The following is a 10,533-nucleotide window of genomic DNA, read 5'->3' on the forward strand; positions in this document are numbered from 1 at the left end:
TATATATATATGTATAATAACAAAAAAGGATAACGATAATTTAAAGGTTTAAGCGTGAAAAGGGTTTAAAGGCGCGTAAGAAATCTCGCGGAAGAACTGGAAATGTGTCATTTTCTATTGTTCGAACGGTACAACACGATTTAACAATATTACCTAAAGAGGTTTCACTGTTCTTCTTCAAAATACATGCAAATAACTTCTCTCATGTTTGCCAGCTGCACCCTCCGCAACTGATAGATTTTATGTACACGAACGCAACAGCGCCAACCTTACGGTGGATACTCACGACCGTTGCCAATATATCGATCGTTGGAAAATACCGTACACTCGTTAGAATAGAAAAAGCAAATAGAATTATGCCTGCTAAGATAATTTGATTCTCTGACTTATTTCCTGTCTATGCAATGGTAACAAGGAGACGTGAACGAACATATTGCCAACACAGAGGCTCTGTCAACTTCATAAAGCATTGGACAGAAGCAATGGAAGTAAGAAAAGTATAACTGCCGATAACCTCTTCGGTACCGTCTCCGCTAGCTTCTATAATCTTCTTGAAGATAGCCACTTTTAGCGGCGAGTTGAATATGGCCAGCCGTCTAGTCAAACGAGTTGTTTTAAATAGCAGAAACCCAAATTGGACTTCACTTGAAAATTACTATAATATATTATCTACGTTAATGTAAATCATTTAGAAATTTTGAAGATTAGCAGGAACGAAAAACGCCACAGCTATTCGATAGCCGCAGACATGTATCTGGGTAGTGATTCATATGGGTTGATATATATGTATATATAAATGGTGCACAATTTCTAGTTGCGTTGCTTGCAATACGTAGAGTTTCTATACATTTATATTTCTTCATGACGTTTTTGCCGGACTAAAGGTGACTTAGCTTAAAATTCAATTAAAAGTTCGTAATTCAATTAAAAGTAAAAGAAAATGAATCAATAATTTCTTGAAGTTCACTTATTTCATTACGGCAGTATCCTAGCCAATTGTGTGACAGTGCACATTTTTATAAAAATAATTCGTCACCACACATAAATACTTTTTATACTGTTATTTCTGTTTATGTATATTCTAGAAGATTTCTGCTGCGTAGCGTTCCATTACGTCTGTGAACTCTGAAAGATGCAGGCCATTAAAGGACGAAGAGTTGTGCAACAAGGTCCTTAAATAGAATTTGTTTTCGTGAAGCCTGTGTTCGACATACATTATATCAGGTCTGCAGTATTTGTTTCTATTTTGGAAAACCATATATGTACATCTGTGTGCTTGTTATTTTACTCGGCCTATCGGGCCGAAATTGATCAGAGAAGAGCACACGTATTCTGGTTAGTCTGGCGTCAAATTGAAACTGCTCTTCTTGGGGTGCTCGTATTATATAGAGTACTCCAAGTAGAGTATATATTGGCCAATATACGATATATTTCAACTTTGTCATTGACGCTCACGTTCATTAGAGTTCTCAGAATATAAGATTATCCATACATGATCTACATGCGGGCCGTTTCTTATCTACGCAGTTTAAAAGTTCCGATTCCCGTGTAGAACTAATTAGAAGCCTACGGCTATTTAAACAGCTGACGTTTTTCAATATACTATGGTCTTGCCGAAAACAACATATTAAAGGATCGTAAGTGTGACGATGGTTTGATGGTGCTCATTGGACGATGAAACGACTCAAAGCAGAAGAATGTTTTTCAAGCTGGATACTATTGGTATTAGTGCACCTCAAGATTGAATTTCTATTCCTCATCTACTTCGATAGCACGCATGGCTGATCTCGAATAATATTCTGTATGAACCATATATAGATTTACCATATGCGAGATATCGACAGAGCCACTTCACCAATTCCCTGATTTACGAATCGTTACCGTCGTTTACCTAACTTCAATAGAGATATTCGTTTACTTCGAAGAAACAGGTCTCACAGACGCCGAAACCAAACAAAGTCTACCCAAACCTGAAGTACACGAATTCGAATCTTTCCTCGCTTTTCTAACAGTGACCCTCGTCGTCATCATGTTTGAAAGCTGACATTAATACGCACCTGATGTTGATAACGTTCGTTTTGCGAAACGTCGCATTATACGGGGCGTCTGCCTACGTTTGTCACAACAGCGCGTCCGTCACCCCTGCTGCGCCCTAGCAAAATAAAACAGTCTCTTGGAAGAAAGAACTGTGCAGTTGATACGGCAACCACAGGAACCTCAAGGAGCTAGAAACATTTTTTTGCACAATCTTCTATGTCGTAGTACGATATGATAAAATAATTAACTCTGACACTCAAGAAGATAATAACTTCTAACACGCTAGTCGCACAAATGGGCATTAGCCACTAGAAGTCCTTACAATAGCCCACAACGTTATAACCGTTGGTATAAAAAAGTTTTTATCTCCATACCAAAGGAAGAACCCAGAAGACCTGGACATTCGACGTCTTGATAAGCTCTGCTATGACGTAGGCCATGACAATAGATTCACATCTAAAACATAAGCTGCCCTGATAGGATATACAGCTGACTACCACAGGTGACAGCTATCTTGGTTCACCTATTGGATAAATGTACACATCCTCCACATGATGTTTTTCGTTTTTATTCCAAGACGCAAGCGTTTTCTGTTTCCAACCATATGGCGCCTATCTGTCTATATGTGTACAGAATGAGCACTAAACAATTCGTTTGATAGAACAAAAGAAGAGCAACAACAAGACAACATGAACTCACCTGTTTCTCCATCCCTGTACAATCCTTCGGTTGAGCTCAAAGTCATCACTGGGTCTTCGGCGTTCACTGGTTAAACTGCTGCTACATTGAACGTTTTCGCGATCTGAACACTGAGAATTGTTCGGGGACATCGAGGTTGCAATCGCGTTAACCCTGTGAAACCGGAGTTGATAAATAACAAGCGAGACAGAAGTAGTAACTTCAGCTAGTGAACTTATGTTATAACACATACACAACACAAGTTATTATTTATATGATGGTACGAGAGTTGTAGCTCAAAGACTCAAAACAATCTACACCACAAAAATTATCATTATTTTAGCGGATGGAATAACAGTCAATAGTTGCTTACTAAGAATTTGAATCTGATAAATACGGCCGTTAGGCTTCTTGCTCTAATCAATGTTCATCAAACAAAAAAAAGGAACAGATACACATCAGGTGAAAACACACACTGAAGAAAACGTATATATAGTTCAGGTTGGCCTTTTTTGAAGGTCTCCTAAGTCCGTACAATTTCTTTCATAAATTTAATTTTTTTAAATTAAAAAAAATTAATTCAGACTTTATCACTGAGAACCTGTGACGCAATTGGCAAAGAAAAATAAGGCGAAACCCAATAGACCTATATTACACCATTTGCAAATCTCGTCGACGTAAAGATATCTTTAGTTGGCATTGGTAAAACATCATGCATAAAACTGGTTTTTTAAAAGCTAGACTAAACAATTAAGAGTCCGTAACAGATTAGGGTAGTTGCATCCTGCAACCCGTGCTTATATACACAGTCATATTTGATAACATCTTTGGACGTCAGTAGATGAAGCAAATTTTAAATGCCACTTTGAATGAGATAGGTTCTTAAGGTTCTACGAACTTTAAATAATTACGGTAGTTAAGCCTATAAAGCGTCCTTGATGAATAATACAATACTAATTCCAAACATTTAATCTAACTTCAGTAGGCGCAGCATATTACCCCGTATTTTAAGGTCTAAACAACACTCGGCCTGAGCTAAGCAGTTATTCCGAATTCAGCCCTGTAAACAGCAAGATTCTTCACGAAAGTTTGAAGCCATAAGAAGAACGAACTATTAGCGTCCTGTGTGCTCGATTTAATCAGAGCTAAGCGGAAAAATAGTCACTACAAAAGTTGCTTTAAGAAGATCTAGTAATAAAATTGCCCGGTCGGTACCATCCAATTCGTTCGACAACCCAATCGACACTGGTTTGTCGAATGGTTTATATATATATATATATATATATATATATATGTAAATAGATAGAATATCAAATTGTGCCGGTGCTCGGGATAGCTGTGAACATACTCTAAACGTATGATCAAAACGGGTAACGATTACGCTACTGGGAGTCGACTAACTTCGATAAACGTGTTTCTCTAACACCTCGACCGAAAGATTCGAAGCAATTCTCGCATTTCACTTCACCGATTGGGTTTACTGTTAAGTCTTCAATTTGAGCGGTGTCGGGTAGGTATTTTACATTTTCCATGGAGTTGACCTGCAGTTTTCGAAATCCCGTATACGTGGAGGTTAGAAGGTACGATTTTGCGCATACGTTACTTAGAACGCCTGTTTATTTGGTGAATTATCCAAGTAAAGTATTGATCCCGAAGCTTATGCTAATCGGGCATAAGTGTGTCGGCGCAATAGGATAATAGCAATAATAACAGTACTAAATTGCCTTTGAAGAAAAAGTGCTTAAAATTTGGCTGGAAAAAACACGGATCTTCCTCAGAAACATTTTCATTATATGATTGAGTATTCGATCCCAGAATAATAGTCAGCAGTTTGGAGCCAGTTCGTAGATACTTCATATTTACATAGGTCGCCGTCATTGCTATTACAACACAACGATAGAATGTAGGTACATGTGGCTTCTGGACAGAACTGTGAGCTTTTAATATTAGTCATATTGAACGCCATATGACGCCACAGATATGTGTGACCAATGAATGTAAATATCGTTTAAGAGACCGGAGCGACACCAAAAAAGGCAGCAGAATACTGCCCACTGAGTGAACCCAAGGCTATAACACAGCCATATGGGCCTCTCGCCATTATCGTACCATCGCCTTATGTTAAGGAAAAACGCTGCCTTTCCTAACGACGGAACCTCCGTGTATTGAATCGGTGTGAAGGAGATCCACATGCTCATGTGGGATAAAATTCAAAATGATGAGAAAAGGGAATTCACGTACTAGAAACAGGATTCATTTTATCTCCCTAATAATGTAACGTAGTCCAACTAGTCAAAATTGACTAGTTGATTGTCAAGACGGCCCAAAGGTTTCATTTAGGATTGAAGGTTCGTGGGAACGTGTGATTTGTCAGGCTGTCCTCTAACTTCGCTCGGCAGAGTACTTTGCTTAACGTCGTTACAATCGTAGAAATTCATTTGTTCTTCCGGTGTCACAATGATTTGAATTTTCTATTGTTTACATAAAGGGACGCGCACCTATTACGTTTGAATGGCAGCGAGAATGGCCAGGCCAATGATCTCTGGTCAGGACTGGACTGGACCTCTCAGCGAGGTCGCAACAGTGGTAACGTATTTGTCGGGTATTAACCGAGAAGGGTCACAAAGTGGTTCAAATCTAAATCTTGGCAAGCACCTTTTGATCTTCGAGTAAAACTGCGGTCGGAAACGGGGCGAAAGTGAATATAATTTTAATTCCTTAAGCTTTTTAGATTGCTCCTGCATTGAGCCCCCTCGCTATTATGACAGGTTCTTGAAGAAGTGTAGTAAAATAGTATAAACACTGTCGTAGAATGGACAACGGGGAGTTGAGTCCGTCTTGAAAGATGTTTTTTTTTCCGACTATAACAGCCGGCGATGGCAGAGGGTGTCACAGACCTTTGATAAACTACAAGGCGATCTCGTGTCCATATCAGCATATAACGGACTAACACAACGTTGACCCTGTTGGTAATCCCGACATTTAAACCACAAATACCATGTAGATAAAGCCTTCATGTGCAGTTAGGTTTACCGTAGATTGCGTTACAAAAGATGTATCCAGAAGATAGTAGCCGAGCTATACTCTCTCGTCTCTCCGGCCCCGTTCCTTTGGCCGTGCTCTTAGCTAAGAGCGACACATTAATTCCGGCGCGTGCTTACTAATAACTTAGATACTTCCTAGGTGAGTTTCCGTATCCGCCTGTTACCCTGTTTCTTCGGGACCCAAAGTAGCTAAGTCAGATCGAGTTATCCTACTTGAATAGGACTTCATATGTATCACCAAAGGTGTATTCTTTCCGCCGGGGATACAATCCCATGTATCTTCTGCAAGCAGCAGCGGCAAAAGCTAGCAGAAGCGGTAATAATAATACAGAATATAGCGGTACAGAATAAAGCTAGGTAAGTTGGTATGGGAAGTTGATGTTCTCTGTCTTGGAAAACTGATACAACAACGTGACAGCACGGTAAACGAGAACCAACGACAGTGGAAAACAGAGAATAATTTACATCTGCGAAACTTGTCGAATAGAAAAGTCCTAAACGCAATAGAAAGGAAATTCGTAAACAGTGTTTGCTACGATGACCAAAGACGACATGGACGCGGAGATTGATCTAATGAGTATATTATGTACTAGGCCATACGGAAAAGAGTAAATTAAACGGTATTTTCACATAGTTCATTAACAACGCTCTCTTGGGTTTGGATCATATGGCAATAGTACTCTGTTATTAAGAGAATGGTAAACAGAGAGAGAACTGAAACATACATGTCAAATAAAGATTCTCGAGTGACTTTTGTTCCGAACCGTGTGCATGGCATAAAACCAAAATCTAGCTTTCAAAATCGCCTCTTACACAAAATGATTGCTGCGTGAAATACATTCTAGATATAAATTAGAGCACGTTGACTTCCATCGATTTCAGCCAAGTCTTCGCCGGACTACTACCTTCTCGTACATGTTTTTCATCCCGTCCATACAAACTCTAACGTCGACCCGATTAGCCCGGGTCCTGTACGTGTATCTGTCTTCAGCAAACGTTTACTTGTCGTTTTGACGATTATCACTTGGAGCGAGCGCGACTTATGCCGCTTTGCGCGGATCTTTCGTTCGCTGTAAGTCTGTGTGTATTTGTACGGATGCGCCGTTGTTGGTTGTAAAAGCTACGGCGACGCTGAAATCGCTGCAGCGTTACCGATTTGTTTCATTACGTGAATTGAATACGCACTCTAGGTTGCTACTGATAGAAGTGATTCCTCGCGCGAGCGGGGGTTCGCCGCTGTTGTGAATGGTACCGCCGGTTGTAGCTTGATAGCTAACGTTTCCATAGAGAGAATGAGTTGATCCCCGATTTTCGAGATGACGCGGGTTTCGTTGTAGTGAAATATTCGGAATCCACGTCAGCAGAAGGCTACAGCCGAGGATCTGCGAACAGGCGACAGCGATAAGCGTAGAACCAAGGTTAGATCAAGGGGCTAGGTCACACATGGATATAATATACATCGTATGCATGCTTGAGTAAATCCGATTGCAAAAATAAGTATCGATTTGTCCTTCTCCTACCGAAAACAACGTTAAATATTAAGATGCCACATGTAGCTATATATTAACTATAGTCTTTCACTTTGTTATGACATTTTTTCCACTGAGTAAGAGAACGAAAGCTATTTAAACGAATGTTCTTTACGAGAGTAGTTGATATTGTTTCACATAAACAACGTGGCCCAAAAGAGCCTAGGGAGCCTGGAAAATATCTTTAAACTTTGGGTATATAGGGTATAAATACCTATTGAAATAGTAGCAGGTAACTACAATAAAGAACGGACTAAACTGTAGTAGCAGGGCCCTTTTTAAAACTATTTGGACACCCCGCGTGTATGTCTAGCGAAAGATACATCTCAATTTCATCGGCTGCGCGGAACACTGGTAAAGTGCAAGATCGTACCGAGGTTTTTAACGAACGGAATGGATGCAACCGTAGTCGTAGTTCGTTACGTTTAAGGTTGAACGCGAAATCGAAATGGCAATGTCGTGTTAAGAGGGCAGCTGAGCTTGATTCGCAGATTGATAAGGCCAGTTGTACAGGTTTGTATGAAATGATTGGACATAATAGGGAGAGACTCGCGAAAGCGAAGATCGATAGATAGGAAGCTACAATGCTTGACGGCCTGTCCTCCTAAATAGGAATAAAGATATTCGCGATAAGGAAGAAAGAGTTTTTCGTTGACGCGGAATGCCGTGTCCATAAAATCAACACATATATCGTAAGAAAAGATATGCATGCACGTAAAAAGCCTACACGTATCGTACGATATAGTATAAAATGTGTTGCAGGTTCTTGAAACAACATATCAATGCTGTACCAAGAACCTACAATTTCGGGTCGATGGATATCGTTTCCCATATGGAGAATTCATAGCTGATCAATTAAAATATAAATCGCGTGGTAATAATGCTCTATCAACGACAGTCATGCTAGTTGATTATTAAATGCTTGTGTCCTGAATTATGTTCAGCGTGAACAAAGTCATGATATGACCTACAGCTGAAAATTGAAAAATTCTAGATATCCATTACCTTAACGTTATCTGATGTGCTATATTATGTGGGCGCCGTACAGCGTTCGCTATTACCTAAAGCACTGTGGCACGTTCGTCGTACTGAAAACAATAGGAATTTTCCTAAGCAACATATAGTAACAATAGCCTTGCAATAAGTTGAACTTAGCAGCAAACACCATTACCTACGGCGTATATACCCTTATTGGTGAACAAATCTTCGATACAAGCGTTGTTCTTTACCTAACCTAAGTAGACACGGTAGAAGGAACCGACGTTGCTGACCACCGATACCGCAGCCGCCATTATAGAAAAAGGCCTTAAAATGCACTCACGTCTTCCGCTATATAACACTGTGCAACATGCAGTGGGTAAGCTGCCATCTTCACCCAGTTAGCAGCACCAGTTAACACCATGACGCGACCTGACTCGGTACTTCACTGCGTCTTGCAGCCGAGTAAATCAGATTCCGTGTACAAGCTAGGCAGATATCTGTAGTAACAGAGAATACCTGCAAAGTCAATTACCTAGTTCCCATGGCATTCTCTGTGAAAGGGCAGGTTTTCCCCATTTAGCCTGTGGGTCGTTGCGCCTTGACTCATCTTTGTAAGCCGACCGAAGCGGCATTAATTCATAGAGACTCCTAATAGATGAAACGGAACTAGCGTCTATGAAACAGGACCGGCTGTTATCGCTTTTTGGAGCCAGAAAGTGAGAGATAGAAGAAACGGTGTAAGGTAAAATTTAGGCTGGTTTTTGGTCAGAAAAGGCAAAGAGCCATTGGATTCAAGGGAACCGCTAAAAGGCGAACCCCCGTCAGGAGCAAGTAACTTGGTAAGGTAATGGTTTACTTATGTTTTTAAATGGCTGCGCAAAAGGACGCTCTGACATCTGTCCGAGTATTTAAATTAAGGAGAAGTTATGACCTGCTCATCGTCAAAGATTTTTTGTTGCCCGCCACTGATTCGAACTCGAATTACCAAATATTACTCTTATCAACATGGTTACTACTATTATCATTATATTTAATTACTATTAGTATACTGTAGCGGAAGCATATCGTCTAACTGTTATCTCGTTACTGAGCGTTAATGAAAACAAACCAAGCAAACGGAACAGAAGGTATAAATGGAGGGATGCATACTTTGCCTGCGGTCTAGGGGAGGAAAAGTTGTAGGGAACATCTGACGATCTAGCAATACGGTAGTTAACACCCGCATATTTCCAATGACCTTGCGACATTGGCGGCCTGCCAAGTTGGTGTGGCTTATTGTTAAGGCACTGCTTAAGGCGCGGTTGTCTCATTTCCATGTTTGTCCTGAAGGTTGCCAGTATCATTTGCACTTAGTAAATGCAGAGAGAGCTAATGACCTCGTTAAGTTATTTTTGGACACGTTTGTAATGTTTATTCTTGCTTTTCGTATTTTTTCGACCACGTCATTGCTTAGACGACACGATTTATAGAATAAAATGCGAATGAGGTGTGTGTGTGTACATTGTCACTTTGGAATGAAACCGCGAAACAAATAAGAGAAATAGGGCAAATGACAGTCCGTTTATAATCAGCTGGTTATGACTGGATAAGAACGTTACTTAGTGCCAAGCTAATCCAGTTTTCGCGCTAATAAAATTGTACAAGGTGCTTTTCTCTCTGTGGGCACTCGCCTTTACCTTTGAGGTCAGACACTCGCTCTCCTGTTTAACGCAGTTTGATAATATCGATTTGGCAACCGGTTCTATGAAATGTTTGTATACAAATCACATTTTATCTGGCCCCCACACGCGCTATGTTTGTGCGTCTATCTAGTTCCATAGGGCCTCATTTATACTGTGGCTCGTATGAAGGCAAAGCAAGTTATTTTTGATGTACACGTAACGTGAACATCGTCAGCGCTTCGTATTAGCTCAGAGCGTTTTGCCCCGAAAAGATTTAACCACCCCCTGATGCGTGCCATGTTATACAACAGAACCTCATTATATATATAGAGGGAGAACAAACACGTCCTCGCCCTAAACCGTCTTACACAGCCGTACTTAATTGCATTATGTTTAATTTGGTGCTTCTGACAAGTCTTATGTACGTTGAGGTCCATTGCACACATTTCAAAACGTGTAGGTTAAATATAGCGTACTTTTTTCAACAAGTATTCGAATGTATCTACAAATATTTACATAGCTTTCTAAGACACTTAGGAGTAGTACAATCTATTCATTGCTGCATAGCGTACATTTCAATTTTTTATTACTAACTAATATATA

General features: G+C 40.1%; 1 protein-coding gene across 15 annotated transcripts in view; it reads right to left on the reverse strand.

The window, feature by feature from the left end:
• TBC1D16 (TBC1 domain family member 16) overlaps positions 1–10,533 on the reverse strand; it is an 83,568-nt gene that overhangs the window by 34,517 nt on the left and 38,518 nt on the right. For 14 of the 15 annotated variants that reach the window (XR_015326100.1, XR_015326101.1, XM_086986693.1 and 11 more), the window contains 2 exons: positions 6,945–7,141; positions 2,737–2,889 (listed from right to left, as the gene is read on the reverse strand). Coding sequence is in view for 13 of the 15 variants with exons in the window: in XM_086986693.1 (XP_086842819.1) it covers positions 2,737–2,889; positions 6,945–7,141 (350 nt within the window). In the remaining 2 variants the exon portion in view is untranslated. The remainder of the gene's footprint in view (positions 1–2,736; positions 2,890–6,944; positions 7,142–10,533) is intronic. The other variant, XM_086986695.1, reaches the window with a different exon arrangement.

Source organism: Varroa destructor, unplaced genomic scaffold, assembly GCF_002443255.2.
Source record: "Varroa destructor unplaced genomic scaffold, Vdes_3.0 BEIS01000004.1, whole genome shotgun sequence".
Taxonomy (NCBI): Eukaryota; Metazoa; Arthropoda; class Arachnida; order Mesostigmata; family Varroidae; genus Varroa; species Varroa destructor.